This window comes from Halictus rubicundus, chromosome 3 (assembly GCF_050948215.1).
Source record: "Halictus rubicundus isolate RS-2024b chromosome 3, iyHalRubi1_principal, whole genome shotgun sequence".
In the NCBI taxonomy this organism is placed as follows: Eukaryota; Metazoa; Arthropoda; class Insecta; order Hymenoptera; family Halictidae; genus Halictus; species Halictus rubicundus.
In genome coordinates, this window is record NC_135151.1 from 10,633,308 (window position 1) to 10,656,251 (window position 22,944).

General features: G+C 42.2%; 1 protein-coding gene and 1 long non-coding RNA gene across 2 annotated transcripts in view; one reads left to right on the forward strand and one right to left on the reverse strand.

The window, feature by feature from the left end:
- LOC143352662 (uncharacterized) overlaps nucleotides 1-22,944 on the reverse strand; it is a 607,068-nt gene that overhangs the window by 565,020 nt on the left and 19,104 nt on the right. Inside the window, exon 2 of the long non-coding RNA XR_013081982.1 lies at nucleotides 22,376-22,428. This is a non-coding gene — a long non-coding RNA (uncharacterized LOC143352662). The remainder of the gene's footprint in view (nucleotides 1-22,375; nucleotides 22,429-22,944) is intronic.
- The window catches only part of LOC143352657 (dipeptidase 1), a 156,664-nt gene that overhangs the window by 82,493 nt on the left and 51,227 nt on the right, over nucleotides 1-22,944 (forward strand). The window contains exon 6 of the mRNA XM_076785335.1: nucleotides 5,477-5,546. Within this exon, the coding sequence (XP_076641450.1) occupies nucleotides 5,477-5,546 (70 nt within the window). The remainder of the gene's footprint in view (nucleotides 1-5,476; nucleotides 5,547-22,944) is intronic.

Sequence of the window (22,944 nt, forward strand, 5' to 3'; positions counted from 1 at the left end):
AGATATTCAATAAAATATGTTTTCGACCCCCCAACTTTGGGAGCTGTTTGCACCCCTTCGATGCGAACGATGCCAGATAAAGAAAAACATCTGACGAATATTTTTCTTTTTTACTATCTCTCACAAAAATTTCATTAAAATCGGCTTGTGTAGCGGCATAAATTTCCTTCCAAGGCAACTAAAGATACACGAGCGCAAAGTTCGAATTTGTTTTAACGCCGGTGCGCGCCGCCTGGAAAATTAAACCTGTTACCGAGGCTAATATATGTTTCGAGCTGCGACAGCGCGAAAAAACTTCGAACCGTCTCTTTAACATTCTTTCGCCGTGCACGCGGCGTCGTGATTTCTAAAGCCGGCGCAGATTTATCTTGCAATAGCAATCCCCTCTGGAACGTAACGTCACGTCCGGTGTCTGATGTCTTTACGCGGGCGCATCGTTTGAAGCTCGGGCAAAGGAAACAATTTTTCCTACGTTTTTCGACCGGCGAAACCGTTGGCAGAAATTCTGTTTTATTGACGGCGGAAAGTTCTGTAATTCATTTCTGTCGGGAAGTTCGGGGGAAGTTGTTAATCGGTGGCTTTGAGTTCTTCGAAATGCGGCGAAATTACGAGAACTGACCCGCGAAGTTGCGTTCAATTGTTCTTCCGATCGACCGCGGTTTCTTTTTGTTCCGCCGTGGGATTTAATTATGAACGTACCGTGCTTGTAGTCGGGTTGCTCGAAGCATTCATTTTCCTTTAAAAACTGGCCTAAATAGTTTACCAGTTTCTAAAAGGGGAACCCGCGCCTCTATTTTCGCCTCCAAGGCAATATTCGAACGCAGTGAGATGTCAGTCCCGAGGAACGTACCGGAGTGACATCTGTCGATTTTTGCAGGTGGAAAGTTCTTACAAAATGTTCGATAACTTACTATTTATTTTACTGTGTTTTTCTGGATACGGCAGCTCCGAGCGTATTCGGGCAAATGCGACTTTCATCCCCAAATTAAAGGGTTGCTTTCACGTTTTCGCCGAGGAAATTGTGCCTCAAATATTGAGTTGGTCGAAAGATTTCCTCTTTCTCTCTTGGAGGAGTTAAAAATCGTTTTGAAATGATGGAAAATAACTGGTTTGAACTAAAACGTAGCAGAAAGTCGTTATATTGTCGACTATACACAGCTGAACAAATTCTAGTAAATGGAAGTGAACACAGTGTCCGTAAAATTTGTTTAAAAATATCAGAAGAATTCATGACCCATAGGATTAACACTAGGTTTACGGAGCATTAAAAGTGATTATTTTACATAACCTTATAAAAATAACAAGAATGTGCTGCCCAAATTTTTAGCCATTTTTTTTTTTAATAACATATACCCAAAGAAATAAATTTGTGAATAATTCCTCATGGACGTATCTTTAGAATCTTAATAACTGTAAATTGAAAATATTAGAACCGTATTTGACGGGGCAAAAACATATTTTTCGGAACTTTTGTGGACGCGAAACATATTCGATCAAATATTTTGGAAACTGGGACTAGAACTAGTTCACCTGTACTTTTAGCCGCGCGTTTGAATCCAACGAAATTTCACTTTACTCGTAAATTCGCATTTAAATAATTACGTGGCTACGTGATACGGGAAATTCATTTTACAGCATCCTGGCCCAAAAACAAAATTGAACAACTCGCCGGAACTGCAGCAAAATCGGCTTCGCTTCGCCGCTGGCCTTACAAGCACCGGCCAATTAAAGTCGAAACAGATCGGCGATTCGATCTCCGTTCGCGAATCTGGCGGCAGGCACGAGACTGGACGTCCCTTATATTTGCACGCGGAATTGCGTGGTCGGCAGCGCGATAAATCATCCCCGGATTAATGGAACCGTAACAATATTATCTGCGTTCCGGTGTTTCCGGGAACGACCGCGCGTTTTACGACTGCGATAGATTCCGGCGATAGGCTGATAAATATCAACGCGTGGGTCGGTTTCAGGGCTCGTACGGATTGAACCGCGATCGTCGGTTTCATCGGTTCCGCCGGCGTAAAAAAGGCTGTAGGGTCGAAACCATAACTTCATGCGGTAACACACACAGACGCTTCGAATTTCCAGCATAAATTTCCTTTTCTGCTCGGGAACGTGTACAGACTATTTGAAGTTTCCGAACATCGTTTTAGGGAAAACTTATCACGTTCCTGGAGGACATCTTACGGTGGTCACAAATCATTTTTAGGTGGACGCGCTTCCGAAGTTTCCAGGTGATATCTTCGTTTTCGTGTGCCATGACGAATTCATTGATCTGCACTCTACAGGGTGAGTCGCCTAATATTTTCAGTCTATAATATATCCGTTGTTTATAGCAATACGAGAGAATGTTTTACTCCAAGGGATCATTATTGCGAAGGAGGAGATCTTTTTCCCAAGGTCATAGTTGATTTTCTTTAATGGGGTGACGTACTTTTACTGGTACAGCGTCTAGTCAATATGTTGACCTTCGAATGATCTTCGGCAAAGTTATTTTCCAAATGTTTCCAGAAGTTGTGTATTTTGAAGAGTAATTCCCCTGAAGGTCGTTCAAAGGTTAGCACATTATACATGATCGAATTCGTTTTATCGTCAGGCATAACCTTACATCAATCAAAACACATCGCCCCGTTTAACAAACCGACGATGACCTTGAAATTTCGGAAAGTATATCCTCGACGAACAGTAGTATCAAATTCTAGTATCAAAAACAACGGAGATATTGAAAGTCTTAGGTGACCCGGCTTGTATACGTATAATACATGTACCTATAATTACGTGCGAAACTTCAAATAGGCAAAGCTGTATAAAGAATAAAGCAACTGAGTCTGGTCTACAGATGAACTTCTCAGAAGAAACCAAGTCGTTTGGTCGATTTCGAAAAAAGGTGTGACTGTAGTTCGCCAAAAAGGGGGAAGAATCGTCTTCTGATAACGTAGATGTGTGGTTTCTCGCAGCGTCGTTGAAGTATCACCGTCTTGAGTGTATAACCTTTGGGCTAGATCGGATAGAGGCTCGATCCTCGGTTTCGCCGAAAAAAAGAAATGCTGGAGGGTGGAAACGGGGCTGGGAACGCGTCCCCTAAACGATCGATTATCGTCGGCGGAGGGGTGTCGAGCGTTTCTAGGCGGGCGTGGTATCATCGGTCTGTTTGCCAGACTCGTGAACATCGCGCTAATACGGACGATTATCGCCCCGGAATTGCTCGGACTCCTCCGGTGCCCGATTGTAGTCCATCTCTAATCCTATCAGGGATGATCACGGATCTGCGACGTCCGCGGCTCTACATATATCGTTTGCCATCCGATTCGCCGGGATAACGGCGGAAACTGTTCGGAGTGCCCGGTGGCACGTCGATTTTAATAATTTAATCTCGGAATCCCTGTCGTCGCCAGAGCCCGGCATGTATATCATATTGCATCCGGCCGCGTCAACCAGGTCACGGTGCACACACGTATAGAGGGTGACGCCTGGAACGTCGGCAGTTCCGTGGCATTGTTTGACTTCGACCCGTTAAAGTTCCATTTACTGTTTACTGTCTATTCTGTTTACACTGGTGTGCGTGGACTGTGCGGGGGAAGCGGAGAGGGAGCTCATGTTAGTAATTTTTGTTTATTCTCCTCGAGCCACCCCTCCCCCACCCCCCAGGGCACCCAGAAACCCTCGCGGATCTCGGTTTAATTCGGGCGCTGCCATTCAAACGAGACGGAGCAAGTTTCACAGTGAGAGTGACGCCGAGGCGGACAATGCCGGCTCTTGTTTTCAACGGGACCCCGTCGAGCATGATTTGTATCTGCGCGAAGAATTGTTAATCTGGTTGGCGATGTAAACAGTGCACGTCGGCGCGAGACAATGACGTATGAGTACAGTTTTTTTCGGGGCTTTTGTTAAACTGTTGATTTTAAGCATCGGGAATGCCTTGTGCACAGGCAGATTCAATTTTTAATTAATAACTTGTCTTGTTACGGACGTCTCTGTGTCGTGAAAGTATTCCAAATTGTACTCACTGTAATTTATTTTAAATCATCACTATACACATTTATGTCTTGTAAATATTTGCACTGGGGCTTCGTGCTGTTAAAGTTATCTTCCAGTAGGATGAGTCAAAAAGAGAAGTGGAAAGTGTGATGTCTAGCTGTACAATATTTTTACATGTGTATTCACAACATTTTTATTCATAGAATCGACTAAAACTGTCGCTGTAGGACAATGGAGAAATATTGGTGTGTATCGAGCACAGTAAACTGGCAGATCCGTGTATATTGTCGAGCACAGTAAACCTGACTCTGTTTCTCAAAAGTATTTTAATTTGGCTCAGACATTTTTTTAATTCGATTCAATGACACTGCATGCATTTGTGAATTATTAGATCAGAGTAATGGTGTGAATCTGAAAAATTAAAAATATTGAAGTGTGTCAAGCACAGTAAACTAGTAAACTTTTTGTGTGCCAAAAGTATCTTAAATTGATTCAGACATTTTTCCAATTCGATTCAATGACACTGTATGCATTTGTGCCTTATTAGATTAAAGTAATGCTGTGAATCTGAGGAACTAAAAATATTCGAGCCTGTCAAGCACAGTAAACTAGTCAACTTTTTGTGTGCCAAAAGTATTTTAAATTGATTCAGACATTTTTCCAATTCGATTCAATGACACTGTATGCATTTGTGCCTTATTAGATTAAAGTAATGCTGTGAATCTGAGAAATTAAAAATATTGAAGTGTGTCAAGCACAGTAAACTAGTAAACTTTTTGTGTGCCAAAAGTATCTTAAATTGATTCAGACATTTTTCCAATTCGATTCAATGACACTGTATGCATTTGTGCCTTATTAGATTAAAGTAATGCTGTGAATCTGAGGAACTAAAAATATTCGAGCCTGTCAAGCACAGTAAACTAGTCAACTTTTTGTGTGCCAAAAGTATTTTAAATTGATTCAGACATTTTTCCAATTCAATTTAACGACACTATATGCATTTGCGCCTTATAAAAATAATAGTAAAGTATAATTACAAAGATTTATAGTAAAATGAATAAAAGGAGGAATGGAAGTTTTGAAAGCGAGGACGTTTATCGTGCTCGTAATAGAATTTTTGAAAGCGAAGATCGAATTGTGTGCAATCGATTGGTGGAACAGCTGTCCAAGGCTGCCATTACAGCGCCGAGCACACCAATATCCCGTGGACACGGACGCCTACAAAGGGATTAGAAGCAATAGTTTATCCTATATTTGTAAACAGCCTGCAGCCGACGATCTGGCACGCCTTTGATTGCACATTCCAAGGAATTAACGTTTCAAATCAAGGCGTTTGTACGTACGCGACGCACGACAATCTCTGCGGTCATTAGTCCACGGAACAATTCCGTCCGCGTTGCTTAGTATTGCGAACATTGGACTCTATGATTAAAGGGCATTGTAGGAGAATAATACTGAGGATTGTCGCCATTGAGTTACTGACCTATTGGTTCGTTAGGGCAGAATGCAGCACAGTGGATGAACCCGGCAGAATCTCTCACATCGGCGGCCTCTCCGAGTTCGGCAAGGTGAGTAACACAAAAAAAAAATACATTCAAAAACATTTTTCAAAACCTATTTCTACCTTCAATCCCATCAAGATCCTATCGTACGTCGACAAGCAACATCGACTGACGCGAAACACGACCAAATCGAAACCCCAGCTATCTTCTTTCGATCAAACTGCATTTAATCCTACGTGGACAAGGATTTTCCAGATTATTAAAAACATTTTTCTAAAGAACTCGATCGTACGACCAAATCTCTATAACTGTAAATAAATGAACCACTCGTTCTGACATTCTGTCATTTTAGTAGTTCAATTATACGTGATATGCAGCCTCAAGGAGCGAACTAATGGTTTCTCGATATAAGAATGTTACAACGTAGTGCACGCTGACGACAAATTTCGTCGTTCTGAGTGTACATAGGTCGCGATCAGAGTTGCCAGATCAGGGGAATTGAGTCGAATTGGGGGGAAAAGGTTACCCTCTCTTTGCCAGTACCGGATTGGTCACGTGATGTCACGTGACACTGTGAACGCGTCACGTGACTGGGGCCCTGTTGGACGCGTGGGGGAACAGCTTTGTATGCAAAGGGTAGGTAGAGTGGGGAGACAAGACTTAATCTGGCGACTCTAGACGCGATTCAACTCCCACTAGACTTGCCAATTTTTTCTGTGACAACTCCGGGACGTATTGCCTGAAACTGAAATATCATAGTTCATGTACTTTCACAATATTATTCACTGAGTCGCCACTTAATACAACACACCTAGTTTTCCGAGGAAAATTGTTTCATGTACAAAAAAAAATATGTAGAAAAATAGTAATACAGCAACGTCAATTCCGGGACAATCCTGGCCAATCCGGGACTATCCGGGAGTGTCTGGCGGTTTCGATGTATGTACCCACTTCCGATAATCTTCATCGCTTCCGAAGTAATTGACACGAATCGCCTCGCACGGTGGAACAAGCCGACGAGCCCGGGTGTCTCGGGTCGGGTTAGTCCGGGGCTTTTTGTTCCCGGTGAAGAAGACGTTGGTCCCGGGGATTTGCCGGGGGTGACGAGGAACACCGGTGTTTTACACAGTGGATTAAAGCATCCCGCAGCTGTCTATCTCCGGCGCGGTGCGGCGCGGTTGTTCCGTCGCGAAATGAACGTCGCTTCATCCCCCCTCTCCCCCCCCCGTTCCCTACGAATCGCGCGATCGTAAATCTACCCTGCCTTTTAACCTCTGCTGAAATCGATCGGCCCATAAATATCGGAAGTTCGACTGGAATTTCAGAGAAAGATAGATTTTCAGTGCGGGAGGAGAAGCGGTTCGGTGAATGGCCTCATTGGAACCGAGTGTTATTGTATCCATTACGCGGAAAAGGTGGTTTCAAGTGCCTCGAAAAAGGAATTTCAGCGAATTCCACCGACCGCACAGCCAACTGAATTCTGCTGCCGTCGAGTCTGCACCTCGCCGAACGTATTTGCCGAACGTTCTTAATGAATTACATGGATTCGAGCAGACGGTGGCTGGAAAACGAAGACGCCTCGTACGCGGAGAACCTCGTGTCTTCGGGAACGGCAAACCGCAGTGTGCTTGCCACAGTGTTGCACTCGCGCCACTCCCGTGTTTTACGTCTTTCACCCCCTATTTCATCCGGAATTTTGTTTCTTCGCTGCTGTGCCAATCAGTTGAATTCCCTTGCTGCGCGTGCTTCCGTTTCGAGCTTTGCATCTCATAATTAGACTGAAAACGCTATGCATTTGTCACAAAAATGAGCCGGTGAAACACAAAATAGTGGTAATACTCGTTAGAATGATTAAAACAAGAAATAAGTGGCTATGTAGCTTCTGTTTCTTGCAATCGATACATAAAATTTTTATTTTGCGTAAAGACTCATTGTCCACTCATGAGCAGATTCATATTACACAAACGTGTTTCTTCAGGGGGTACACCACCGTGCAAGTTTAAAATTATTAGTAAGATTAAACATTTTTTCTAGGGGACTCAGATGGCACCCAGCACCAAAAGTTCCTGGAACACAGAAGGCAAGAAATTTCTATGTGAACTTAATTAAGAATAAGTACTTTTCAATTTACGATTCATTTGATATCTCACTTAGTTGAATTTTTACAAATATTTAATAAATTATTATTATCAATTATTTTTAGGTAAAAAGATTGAATCCTTTAAACAGCCACAATTTTTCTTACTTCTTGAATTATTCAAATATCGTACGCTACATTGAAAAATATTTATTCTTCATTAAGTTCACATATAAATTTTTTACTTCCTATTTCGTAGAAATTTTTGGATAATAGACAATATTGCACAACGTCGTTATTATGTTACTTTAAATAACAAAAAAAAATGAAATTAATGCTAAATATCCTCCAAAAAGATATTTACATTTTACTTAACAATTACTGAAAAAAAAAATTTTCACCAGCAATTCTAAACTTGCATGGTGTACCCCCTCGAGTCGACGTCGTTTTTATTACTCTCACAAACAAATCGAGCCGTCGAAAAATCAATATCCCTCGCCTCGAAGGGCTTTCGAACTTCCAGAAAGAGTTTTGAACTTCTCACGTGGCATCGCGTTGAAAACAGGGTTTGAACCGTTGTAGCTCCGAAAACGAGAATTCAAACCGCGAGTTATTTATGAAAATTGGCCGTCGGTATCCGCGGAATTCCCGTCGGAGTATTCATGAATTGCCGGGCCGACGTAGCGCTTATGCGAAAGAAAATTATGGCCGGCATCGATCAGCGCCGGCGGAACAATCGTTCGCGTTTTAAACGTGCATACTTCGAATGCTAAGGGCGCCGGCGCGCCGTTTCGAAACCGTTGCTCGAGCCAGAAACTCCTGATCACGAACGGCCTAAATATCGTTTAGCGGATGGAACGACCTTTCCCGGATCCTCCTTTTATTTCTTTCAAGCGAGAACGTACGGAAGCAATTTGTTTACTCGAGGCACCGGTCGCAAAAAGCGACCTGGTAACGAAAGAGGAGCGTACAACCTTCTGAGGCACCTGCCGTGGTCGAAAATGCATAATTTCACACCTGTGTATCAAGAAAGATGTTATTTTACGTTCGTACATAGTGTATTTTATGCACTTATCCATAACTAAAGCTGCGTTATGAAAGGAGAAAATAATTGTATAATATCTTTCATATTCCGGGAGTCTCAAAAATGTTGTACTTTGTTGAAAGTGGTGATTCCTGAGATCATTCGGAGTAACTTTTTTCTTTGCGAAAATGTTCTCCATGATTCTGTTAAGCAGTTAATAACGAAAAACACGGACCAATCGGAGCGCTGCGTTAGCGTACGGCTTCCGGCTCTGCCAATGCCAATGTCGTATGGTGTACGACAATGTATGGGAAACCAAAACAGTACAGACAATAATAAAATGAAAATTAAAAGAATTTGATATTTCTGTTGTCCAGACCACGATGGACATTATTTAAAAAATCCTTCGAAAAATTGAGGATAAAGGGTCATGTAAATATTATTTTCGATAACTTAGAAATGAAATAAAGAATTTTTAACATCACCAGCCCTCCTCAGACTTGCCTCAATACATTTGTTACGTACCTGAAAGAGATTGGAGCTTGGACCAAGAAGCCAAGGAGCAACTTAACGACGAAGGAACAAGAATAAAAAAATTAATGTTTTAATCATTTTTTTGGAAGCTACGATTTATCGACGAACTTCGGAAGCAATTTGTTAACTCGCGTAACGTGTCGCGCGATATTCCATGAAACGCCAAGTGTTCCGAAGATGAAAGAGGAGTGCACAAGCCTCCGAAAGTGCATGATAAATAATTTCCAAAGTGACGCTGCGACACGCCCGTGGATACGTGGCCGAATGTAACTGATCTCGTATTCGAAGAGAGGAGGCGCCACTTCTTTTTTTTTTTTCAAGTGAAACTTTCAGTCGAGCAGATGCTCGCCGAAAGTATTTCTTCAATCTTGGGAAAACGCGTGGGTGGCGTCACACAGGGCTCGGACTGCACGAGCCTGAAGATGCGATCTCGCTCCTGGAGGCATTTCTTGGGATGAGATCCGCGCTCCTAGCGAGAGAGTTTACGGTTATTATGCGTGCCGGAGCTTTTCTTGATTGTTTCTTTCGGTGCGAGAACTGGTAAGAAGTAGCACGAAGCTTACGCCAGTTTCTTTTGCCAGTGACTTGGTTCCGTTGCTCGGGGTAATAGACTTTCAATTTTTAGATAACAATATTTTTGATCAGCAAAACACGTGTAAACTTTAGTATATTTAAATCTTTGCAATATATTTGACTCTTCAGAAACAATTTTTTCCAAGCCTGAAGAAAAAATATATAAATCGAAGAGGGTTCAAAGAACATAGACCATTACTGACAATTTAAAGTGAATCCGGGCTATGAGTCACCGAGGCCTCCACGATAAAGGTCGCGGAATTATCCCCACTACCACGGGATATACCCCATATAAAAACCTTTATTTTTCATTATTCTTTTACGAGACTTTCACGAACGTATTCGTGGCATTTTTTTATGAAAATGATACCGAATACGTTATAATTCCGATGATATTTACTTGTGTAATGAACGGTAAAAGTTACTTCCCATTACAAGTGTAAATATGTTTCAAATGATATCGTTTGGCATCATTTTAATACAAAAAAATGTCACGAATATGTTGGCGAAAGTCTCATAAAGAAATAATGAAAAATCAAGAAATTTTTTGAGCTTCGCTGTCCTTTTCTACGTTCGGCACTGCATCAAAGAATAGTGGCTTTCTAACTTAAAGGACGACAAAACCCGGGCTGCTGACATAAAACGCGAATTCACTGTACAGGCTGAGTCTCGCAACATGACGACTTCAACTCGTAAACTATTTGTTGTACGAGAAAGTTTTTCAAACAAATGTTGCACGTTTTCCAGGGGAACATGTAGTGCTGTAATTTGTTTTTTGTTATTTGGCTTTTTCATCGAGATACGAGGGTCATCTTCAGATTTTTAAATGGAATGTCCAATATTTCTTCTCGAATTCGGATAAACCACCAAATTCTGCGTAAAAAAGTGTAACACGAAAATTAAAATTAAATTACAAACATGACTTACCGTCCTAAACGAAGTCGTACTAATAATTACGTTGACTGAGCATATGAAATATCTCCTAACAGAAGATTAGTAATTTGAGAATATCTCGGTAATTATTAATTTTAAGCCCTATTTGATTAAGAAAAATGGGGCGCACATGATGTAGACTGAGCGCGGTGAATTTAACACTAAACCTACCACGGTCAAAATGACCGGTTTTATATTTCACAATTATTTAAACTATAAAAATTAATTTATGGAAAATAGTGGAACAGATTTCCTTGTCCAAATATTTGTTATATTGAAAATTACGGACAATCTTAATAAATTTAGAGTTGCCATTTTTAGAGGGCAATATTTACCAGACAATGTTAATGCTTGGTCGGTTTCGTGTTAAGTGTTAAATCCATTTCCAATAACACGGGGAGCAAGAACGATGCAAGGAGCTCCCCAGTTTGTTTCTGCAAGGTCGTCGCCCGAGGCAGCCGAGGCTCCAACAACAAATTGCGGGTTTTCTTGAAGTCGCACAAAAGGATATTAGCTTTGATCAAGCGGACGCACGATATCGAGCGTATCGTCGACAGAAGCGTCGGTTTTCGAGGCGATCTTTGGACGGAACAGGTCAAAGTTCGTCGTTCCTTTCTCCACAGCGGGTTACGAGTGCTCCGGCAGAGCCTGTTCTATTTACCGAACGTCAGAAAAACGGAAGACAGCCCCGAGGGGTGTGCTCCGCTGGCAAGGTGGATGTATGAGAAACGACTTCGGGGCCGTGGTCGCGATACAAACCAGAAGCGCGCCCCGGGGGTAAGAACCGAAGAGGACTCGGGTACAAAATATCGCGGCCGCCGCGACGCGCCGCGCGTTCAGCTTTCGCGTCTCCAGCGTTTAACCGGGGTCCATTGTAATCCAATTAACGGGATCGAACGTTTTGTCCCGGCGTTGCTCGGCCCGGAAACTCGTCTTTTCAAAGAAAGAACCCCCCCGGGAGGGGAGGTGGCCGGAGCAGATAGCCCGGAACGACGTTCATAAGTTACGCGGCGAAAATGTACTGTGTCAAGTAGTTACAAGCAATTTCTTTGTGCGGAACCGCTGGGACAAAAGCGGACGTTCCTCGGGGCGGTTCGCCATGAAGAAGGACAAAAGGGAGTGCAAGGGCGAACAGCCCGAGATGAAAACGTAACGCTCCCCATAAATTTTAAGCTGTTCCATTTGTTACTCACCGTGCGTGGCGCTGTCGAAATACTCCATCAGTTTCTCCGGGACTGTATACGACAAAGTGGTAATGGCTTCGCAGGTTGCTCCCGTATACCCCCGTCTGTCAGCCTGCTAAGTTTCATCGAGAACGGAGGCGTTCTGTGTGCGGACAGTAGAAATCGACATGTATAACCATAAACCACAGACGAGGTATAGGAGTAGATCAATCGCCATATGGGGTTTCGTGTCTCATACAAAACAAATCGTATTCTTACGCCCTCTACGCTGACAAACGATAACTGTTGGAACTTGATCCACGAAAACGCGATCAAATCTGATCAAATACATACAGACTCCAAATCATATTACACACCCGTAGTAAAAATGAAGTATATGGAATATTCAGTTCTTGCTAATACTAATATCCACGAATAGTTTTCGAGTTGTGTGGCCAGGAAAATTATTAGTAAAACAGGTACGAAAATTTGGTGCCACCTCTTTTGCTATGATGTTCTCCTAGTAGAAATCCGACAACTTCGAAAGATTTTCGAAAATTCCGAAAATCGAACTTTGTGTTAAGAGAATACGATATCGAAGGAGGTAGCACGAAATTCAGTAGTATAAGTCGATGACAAGTCAGACCGTCAAAATTTTCCGAAATTTTTCGAGAATTGAGCTTTGTATTAGGAGAATATGATAGTAAAAGAGGTGGTACGAAATTTAGAAATTCAGTAGTACAACTCAACGACAAATCGGACGTTCGGGAAAAATTGAGGGTTCAATAATTATATACGCAGATACGTTTTTTTTTTTTCATTACATTGTCTTTATCTAATCATTGCTAATTCTTACCTCCGACCACATCGCGTATATCCACAGTGTTTACCCTATATATGTCCCAATTGCGTAGCCGATAAAAATCCCACAACTATCCTCACTGTCGCAGGGTATACCCCGTGGAGGGCCATGAACCGAGGTCTCTAGAGCTACGCTGTCCTTTTTTACGTTCGGCGTGGATCAAAGAATAGTATCTCCTATCCGATATATGTCCCTGGCTAGACCCGTGTTTTGGACATATATCGAGTAAACACTGTACTTTCTATTTTATAAATATACATCTGAGTACAGTGTAAAATGTTCATAAAGTATCAGACACCTAAATATAACAAAACTTGGGGGGAGCCCCCCTCCCACACCTTGGGACTCCAAGTAACGGCTCGAGGATTGGCGGTGCTACGGTTAATGCAAGGGTCGTAACGAAGATTTTCTTTAAGACAAAAGCCTGTGTCCGACGTCTTCCGAGCGGGAGTGTACGCCTTCTGCGGGGAACGCGAAAAAGTCGGCGAACCTTCCAGTTTCGCCCTCGATTGCCGAGGAGAATGTCGACACCGGAGTCCGTTTCAACTTTGAGTCCGTTTCGAGGAGAAAATTTCGGATGCCTCCAACGGCCGATTGTCTTGCGACGGTCCCCCGTTTCCCTTCCGTTCCGCAACTTCGTCGCATTATCCACGAAACTTCCTGTCCATTCTCGCGAAGAAAACACGGCAAGCCGGCCGACGCGACGTCTCGGACACCGAGGGGCGGGGAGCGGGGTTTAGGCGAAAAAAGAGAAACCTCGGCGAAAAGACCTCCTCGGAAAAGTCCGCTGTCTCTGGCCGCCGCATGAAATGCCGCGCGAAGGGAAAAGAGAAAAGCGGCTCGCCGGAGAGAAAGGCGGCGCGCGACGTATCGCGAGAGGTTACACTCGAGAGGAGAGGAAAATTGCGAGTGCGAATTAAGAGCTTCGCGGAGTATTATTTCGTTTGGGCTTACGGCTTGAACGAGACTCTTCCGGCCTGAAGAGTTCCCCCTTAAAGTACGGCCTCGTGCAACGACCATGGGAACCGTTTTAATACCGGCGTGTTTATAATTGATCGCTCCCGCGCCCTTTACACCTACTTTTCGCCCCATTCTCGCCCGGCACAATCATCTTCGTTTATATACACTCGAATTACAGTTTTCGCTTGCGATATTAGTGCCTCGCCCTCTGCACACTCATTCCTTTACTTACGACATGCATTTCCTCCGAGCAGAAACTCACCGCTTATATAAATTAATTCAAAGGGGTTGTAGAATTGTGCTTCTCACGTTCTGCTTGCTTTTCATGGCTAGACTGATTTTATGCATTTATTACATAGTAAAAACATTCGAAGAATTTGTTATATTATTTTTTACCCGTTAAACATATTGAAAAAGGAAGTAAACTTCTATTCCAGTGCAGTTTATTGCAAAGTAGAAAATGTTTAGTTTGCACAAACATCCGCTAGTCGTAATACTAGCAGCACTGAATATCAATTTATTCGTTCTGGAGTGACCTAAATTATACTGTAAGGTGGAAACTTCATTGTCAAGTAACTAATAATAATTGTTAATAAGTCTGGCCGTTTATACGAATGAATTGTATGGAACAGTGGATTTATAATGTGTTTTTTATGTTAAATTGCGATTATTTGCCACCTTATCTGAAAAGAATCATATGACAACCTCAAGAACCTCTTAACGCTCCGCGCAGTTCCGGTCACATAGGCGCTTTAAACGATAATAACTTTTGTACCTGGACCGAATGGGATGTGAATCTTGCATGATTTTATAGAGAAAAGTGTACTGAAAATAATGCACTTTGATACAATGCGGAACTATATGGAACTCAAAAGATATCCTTTACCAATGATAGAAAACTTTGAAGATCCTATTTAGTTTACTAAGCATCGTTATTTCGATAAATTATAAATATTAAATCTTAGTACACAAGATATACTCTTAACATAGACAAATACTATTCATTTGAAACAAAAATGGACACGCAATATTCAATAGATTCTCCAGGATATCAATAAGAAATGAGATAAAAATTTTTCGCTGAGAAATAGGATTCATAAAGCGCTAATTTTTAAATGCTTGTTCTAATCACAATTTTTAATAAATCATTCATAACATTCAAACATACATTCATGAACATCGATATGAGCAAGTTGCTTTTTTTATCAAATGAACAGCTAACTGCTCGATCTGGCCCACAGTGCGTCGCGTCGTGGCGACGAAGGTTTTTTAAAGGGAGCGGTATTAATAAAAATTTTAATCTGGATCTTTTTAGTGCGAAAGACCAAGCCCGAAGGTAGGGTGCGAGGACCTTGAGCTCCACTCGGTTGTACTCAAACCACAGATCCGTAAACCACACGGGGCCCCCTCTTATCCGGCGAAAGAACCGATCCCGGGCACACGGCCGTGTTAAATTCACTCTGCATGAATACCTCGGAATATATACGCGCGTCCAACCCCGAGAAGAATCAGCTCTTTTTCCACTCGGCCTCATCTGCGCACCGGGACGTTTTATATACGATCCTCCACTTTTCTTTTATATCTCATTCGGCGGGCTACGCCGTTTCTCAGCCGCGTGCTGCTGCTGTAATAAACAGCTCTCGCAAGTACTCGATAAAAATTCCGCGCGGACTCCCCGGAAATAGAAAGGATCTGCCTAGGACACTCTCACCTGGGTGTCGTCCTCCCCTTACAGCAACCGGCATCGATTTCCACGAATCCGGTGACATAAGCGAGAGCCCAAATACCTTTGGAACAACGCAGCCGGCAATTTCTCTCAGTGCCGGCCCATGTTTTCTGACCCGCGAAATTTCAGCGAAGTCAAACGTGACACAAGTTTCGTACAAAGTCTACGAAATACAGTGATTTAGAGGATAAAACTTATCCAAAATCTTTCTAAAGCAGGTTTCCAATTGCCATTGGACATAGGTTGCTTAATAGCTGATCCTAATATTAATGCGTGCGTCTATATAATAGCCTTTTTAAATACATGTAACCTACGTGCCTAAGAATTTTTATTTCTTTTTATATCGTTGCTATCGTTTTCGTTATACCATACATTACACTATGTAATACTCTGTATTAAACATTACGTAACAATAAATCTCATAAGAGATTTCCCCCAAAAAAAAAAAAAAAAAATACAGTGATTTCTCCATATATGTCGCCAATGCCTAAATGATTAACGTCGCGGGATCATCCCCACTACCGCGGTGTATACCCCGTGAGGGGCCGCGAAGCTCGAGTGGTCTCCTGGACGATACACGACGCTGACAAGACCTGTGTTGTTGACATATATCGAGAATTCACTGTATGTATGTCACTAATGTCTTTCAACGCGTTGACTGTCAACTCGACGACCACAAAAATGGAGCAGAATCAAAGCAATTTATTTGTTAAAGCAGAAACTGAGAAGCTAAGATTTACGGTGTTAATTATTGCCCGAGATTTTTTGGGAAAGTAGCACGATTTCATTCAAAGACATTCCACGAAGGCAGTTCGATTTTATTTAAAGACATTCCACGAAAGCAGATTTTATTCAATGATTTTCGACGATAGCATCTACGACCAAAACGAACACGGCAGAATTATTCAGACGATAGACACTTGCCTCAAACTGTCTGGAAACGAGCATAAATCGAGCACTAGCTATCAATGCGAAGCAAAGACGAGTCTGAAACCCGTCGCGGCGGAAGCGTTTTTTAAAAACCACGAGAGAGAGAGAGAGAGAGAGAGAGAGAGAGAGAGAGAGAGAGAGAGAGAGAGAGAGAGAGAGACGGAAATGTGGAGGGTGCGAACAAGTCGCGCAGATGGAAATAAAGCTGAACGACCGAGCTTGGAAATGGAAAACTGTATCTGCGAACGAGAATACTCGAATCGTGGACTCCCAGACGCCGCGAAAGCCACTCCCCTCCGATGCTTCCGAAAAATTTGCACCTTTGTTCTCGCCCCATCGCGGTGTCTACCATCTTCAGCGCGGTGCGAAAATTTGGTCATTTCCGTGGCAAAACTTTCGATAGAATGAAACAGATATGAAACTCACTTTCAATTAAAGTTTCAATCTTTCTAAGGATTATAAAAATGAGAATAAAAACGACGAGTAAGTTTTGACCTCCAAAATATTTATTGAAATTGACCTCCCTTAAAAAGGTATCGGTTTGTCCATTATCACTTGTGGTTGAATTTTGTGCTTACTATAATGGACAAATCGAAGCTTTTATTAACGCCAGGTTTACCGAGCACTAAAAGTGATCAGTTCGGATTATTTTATAAAAATATCGAGAATATATTCAGCCAGATTTTTAGCAGCTTTTACCATAATGTATGTCCCAAGGAATAAATGTGTTAAATAAATTTCTTATAAATGCGTTTTGACAATCACAATAATTGTAAATTAAAGAATGTAGACACGGTAAATCTAGTATTAAGGAAGGTGGACTTCAACAAATATTCTTTGTTTTCCTAATTGGGCGACATTTCAATTTTCATACACACAAGATTGTTCTCCTGACTCGTGAAAAAATTTATTTAAAAAATGGTGAAATATTCTGACCGTGCACGTGTTCACATAATCGCATATTCGATCCCGTGACGTTGCAACATTCTCCCAGGGATAAGGGAACAACAGGCGCCCGGATAGCCGCGAGATAGAAACGGCTTTCTTTTGTTGTACGAATCGCACGGCCAAGGAGGAGTTTGCTTTCTGGGTTAAATCGTTATTATACGTGAGGTAAATAGAAATTCGTTTAGCGCCGAAATTTCCATCGGTTTCTTTCGATCGTGACTGGCATCGATGAGCTCTTCCCGCCTATTCTCGTTGCCCTACGGCGAAACGGGCCTCTAACCGGTCGTTCGTGACCGCTTAAACGCGCGCCGAGTTCTAATCGACTATAGTATGATCGCGAAGTAGTGTACGGCCATAAACGGGAGGATCCTCGATCTAGGAGGAAGTATAAACCATTTCAAAGCGAAACATGTTCTTAAAACCCTTTGTGATCCCAAGAACACCGAATATTATGTTCTTTTTATCTTCTCTACACGGTCACCTTTTCGTTTCACCTCGTATACAGGGTGTCTCGGTATTAATGGTACAACCGGCGGTGATTCTACGTGAGAAAATAAATCGGAAATATGGAATGAATTATATGTGTATTAGATCCAGTAAGAATATCAATACCGACGTTACAATGAATTCTCGATATATGTCAACAACACGGGTCCTGTATCGTTCAGGAGACATACTCCGAGTCGTGTTATGTTTACACTCCTCGGCGTCCGTTGCCTCTCGAGCCTCGTGGCCCCTCACGGCATATACCCCGCGGTAGTGGGGATAATTCCGCGACGTTTATCGTCCAGGCCTTGGCGACATATATAGAGAAATCACTGTAAAATAAAATTGGCAAATAAAGATTTCAATGAATCTAGGCTGCCATAAAATCGTCAAAAGCCTCGCGACAGCCCTTGTTCTCGAGAGTGTTCACCGAAAAAGTTCCGTGGAATAAAAATAAATCTAAGTGGCATCGGGCAATTAGAGTGGTTGCACACGGTTCGGTAGCAAGGGGAGCGCATTTGGCAGCTCGTAGCTAACAGGGTATCGCTTAGCAGGCTACTCGAGTGGCTCCGTGGGGGAAGTTCTAGACGCTCGGCTCACCGACAACACAGGCATGAATTTCCGCGAATAGGACATTTAGTGTATCCGCGGCTGACTGCAGTCCTGGCGAGACGTCGGTCTCCAAACAATGAGGGTGCCCGGAAGTCGCGGCAAATTCAAGAAAACATAACTCGGGAAGAGCAATTAGACCGGGACCGGTTGCCGGAAATGCCTCGTGCTCTCTCGTGGCACGATCGAAGCTTCCGTGGCCTCCCTTCTCGGTTCGGAGAACTTTCTCATATTTCTCTCTCCCTCTCTCTATCTCTCTCTCTCTCTCTCTCTCTTGTTGCCATTTTCTCTCTCTCCGTAGAAGCATTGTGTTTCTTCTCGACTATATTTTTCCACGAGGTACGTGACCCTCGCCATCGATACTCTCGTCGAGCGAGCCTCGCGAAAAATGTCTGATGGATCGGATCCGAGCCCTTCGTCCTGGATCGATCCCCGCGGCTAATTGCCTGGTGGACTCTCGATCACCGGAATCGGGGAAAGAATAATAGTATTTGTCGAGAAAAGATAATTGTCTTACTCGACGATTCCTTGAAAGCTTTCCGAGTAATGAACTGCTATACCCGTTGGAAATTTGGTGCTCGTTTCACCAGCACATCGATTGTCGTTGCCAGAGTCTCAGAGAAAGGGAGTAGCAAAGAGAGAGAGAGAGAGAGACAGAGAGAGACAGAGAGAGAGAGAGAGTGAGAGAGTAATAGTATTTGTAGAGGAATGCAATTGATTGGTTTCGTAATCCCTCCGAAAGCTCTCCAATTAGTAATACTGAGAAATTAGCGATTTGGACTTTGTTTTGGTGAAGTGCACTACCGAGAAAGGCTTGAAACCGTTGCTGTTGCAAAGAGGAAGATCGAGAGTTTAACCATTTTAGAAGAGATTATAGAAAGAGTATCCAGTTTGAATGTCTTCTAATTGCACCAGTTAGCCCTTTCATTAACTACTAGCTCGGTGAGAAAGACAAACTAACGTTAAAACTAATACTCGTAGGGATATTAGCCTCTTTAAAGGATTAAAAGAATTGGCAGAGAAATCACGAAGAGAATAGTATGTCCTTAAATTGATAGTTAGCACAGGAAACAGGTCAAAAGAGAAGCAGAAATGAAGATGATAGCATTCTGAAGAGTATCATTGGCAGAGGTGTCGAGAAAATAAAGGATTAAAATAAAAGGGTAACAATACGTTATTTCTCCAAGGATTCTTTGGAAGCTAATTATTAGGTTAGCAAATAAATTTTCGACCTTTTTCTTTTGTTTATAAGTACCACATTTTTAACGATCATCCGAGGAATTGAAAAATTACCCGAGGTATGGCAAAAGGGTCTTGAATCAAATGGGGGATATTTAAATTAAAAATTGTTAATCACATAATTTTAATAAATAATAGATAATAGTTATTGGTATAATGGAGATTTGAAGAGGTAAAAGAAATAATACTTTTGTATACGTTTACGAAGGACATTCTTATAACAAAGATTATAAGAATCCGAAGATCTAGTTATTGGTATTAAAAGATTAAGTTAGTATATGTCATTAAACTTTTTCTAATGATCAACTGAGCGCCAGCGAGGAATAACAAATAAAAATCGTAACACATGAAGGACTAGTATAATAAAAATTGAGAAGACTGGAATAAAGGAATCGTTGATCCGCGTTGGCGGGTGCTCGAAGCTAACCAGCGCGGCGAGTCGTTAAAATATCGGTGTTCATAAATCTTTTAATTGCCACGAGGACAAACGGAGGAGCCACTTGGACATCCGGCGTTTCCCGGTCATCTTCTAAAGCCTCTCCGCTCGATGAGTTGCCACTTTCCCACCGAAGGTGCTTACAAATTAAGCGCCTAGCCGCGGTGGGAACGCAATCGAGTCGAGAGTTAGAAGCTGATCGATTATTTATTTCCATGATTAATTGCCCGCTAGAGGCTCGCCAGAGAATCGAGGCCGCGCTGTAATAAACGGAACAAAAGCGAGAACGGGAACAGAAGCATGATTTATTATGTCCTGGACTCCGAAGAACAATAGGATAATAACGTCCGTCGTATGAAAAAGGAAAGGAACTGCGGAAGTGTGGAGAGAAAAAAATAATAAAACAAGAATCGCGTACAAGCGAACCGAGTGACGGGGCGGTTTCTTGGTGGGAATCGTTTCAGTGTCGAAACATTAATTGCGACGACACCGTTCCCCGGATTACCAGCCGGAAATGAACGGCCGGGATGTCTCGGCGACGACTTAGCTCAGTTCTTAAGCACCGAACCACCCCTTCCCGCCACCCTCCTTTGCCATAATTTCATAAAGTTTCCGGCGCTAAGTGAGTATTAGCCCGCCACGTGAAAATCCTTTAAAACTGCATTACCATATCCTTTCGGACCTGATCTTCATTCCAAGAATCTATAGACCATCTCATCAACGCCGCTAAACTTTCAAACACCCGTCCTTTATTAACCACCACCCCGCCCCTCGCCCCCGCCGCTCCTTCTCACCCCCGCAAATATCACAGAATCGATCCGCGTTTCAACGCGGACGACACATCCTGCGAAATTGTTTACCCCGAAACGTAAATTTCGTTGGGAACTGTGTTATCGAATTAAAATTTCCTCGTTCTCCCGATATTCAATTAGAAGTTCCAGCTTTCAGAGGTCATTTTACGGGAACCGGGTTCGGTGAAAAGTTTCTTTCGTCTTCTGGAAGGCGGTAAATTGTTAAGCACCGGCCCTAATAGGATTTAATATAGTTCCACTTTGCAAACTTCCCCTTTGTCTACGATATTTCGCGAATTAAATACGACAGGCGTGGAAGAACAACCGACAGCAATGTATCCCGTAAGATAAGTAAATAAACACCAATAGACCGCGTATTTTGCAAAATAAAAATTGTTCGCACCTTCTGCAAGAGATGGGTGCCTAGGATTTAGGAATTTGTTTCCACCTTTGAGAATTGTAGTTCGATTCTCTCGATCTTTCTACCGTTCCAGCAGCTACTAATTTTTGTGATTAAATCCGCGGTCTACCCCGAGTTTGAACAAATATTAATTATAGAGAAATATGTTCATAAATTGAAATCAAATAGTAATTACCGGCGCTCGTCTAGTTAAACGTTTTCTCGAAAGTGAGTCGAGCAGCTCGGATTAAATTTCGCCGGTTATTAGTATAGGCACCTGCATGCGAAATATGAATGCGAGCGCCTTGGGCGCATAAAATCCGCAGTTTGGTTATCAGGCGCAATCAAACCGGGCGAGTTGCTGAAATTCGCAATCAAGGAGGCGATTTACAGTTTCTAATCGGACTTAACGTTGTTAAAGAGTACGCAGCTATCGAGAAACGCGAACGGTATTCCGCCACGACGCTGCACTCGAGGCATTTGCATACTAAACAGACGTTAATCCAGACTAACGGAAGGAAAAGCTAGTTGGAAGTTACATCGAGTGGTTCGCCGCATTATATGTACGTACTGACGTACCGGAAGTACATGCCGGTAGCAGTAGAATTCCGTGGCACGAGCGAAAGGAAAATATTGATCCGGTGTATACGCGGCTATCCGCTTAAAATGTAACAACTTACAAACAATGCTCCTTTAGCTTACTTCCGGTTTTGTTTTTTCTTTCTGCCCATTCCCATTCCAAATTGCAACTTCAATTCGAACGCGAGTTCAAAGCGGACTCGGACCCGACGACAACTACAATTCGTCTCTCGTATAGCCACAAATTCCACCCCACGCAGCAGATATTGTGAACAAAATGGCTTCTCAAAGTTTTCCTGCGAATAATTCCAAGAAAGATTTATTAATAATTCAAGCGGGATTGTATTTTATTGGTTTCTGGACTCAGAAATAAATTCACAAATTAACACTAAACCTGCCACGGTAAAAATGGCCGATTTTATATTTTACAATTATTGAAACTACAAAAATTCATTTATAGAAAATAATGGAATAAATTTCCTTGTCCAAGCATTTATTATATTCAAAATTGCGGACAATCTCAATCAATTTAGGTTTGCCATTTTTATAAGGCAGAATTTACTAGATACTGTTAATGCTTGGTAGGTTTAGTGTTAATATTTTTTCTTATTTCATTTTAAACCACTATAGTGGCTTCCGTGGAAAGCATCAGTTTGAACGGTAACGCCACTATAGCGGCTTTTGGCACAAAAACTTTAATAACTCAGAAACTAATCATTTCCAGACCTATGTTAATACGACTTCTTCTCTAAGCATTAGGTAACTATTTCTCAAGTTTTGCCCACCATTTACGAAACACCCTGTATATACTATTAAGCACGAGGAACTTACGTATAAGATACTTACGTGTATGTATACTCGAAGAATGTCACACCGAGGAGTGAGTGTCGATGAAGAAGAATTCGCCACGTATTTTCCGACCTTGTTGATGGTTCTTATAACAAAAAGAAATGTTCTATAGACATTTAGGCACGAAAGAAAGAGAGAAAGAAAAGATAATTTTTGTATATAGAAGCAGACCTTTATGAAATAAACAAAAAAACAACGTATTTAGTCAAATTAAATTCTAGAAACTCTTCGTGCGGGATGCTTAGCTTTTGTTTGTGCAGGACAAATATTTCATCGTTTGACGTCGAACTAGACAACTCGAAACCACGAAACTTTCTAAAAACCAGTCGCCACAGTGAAGACCCA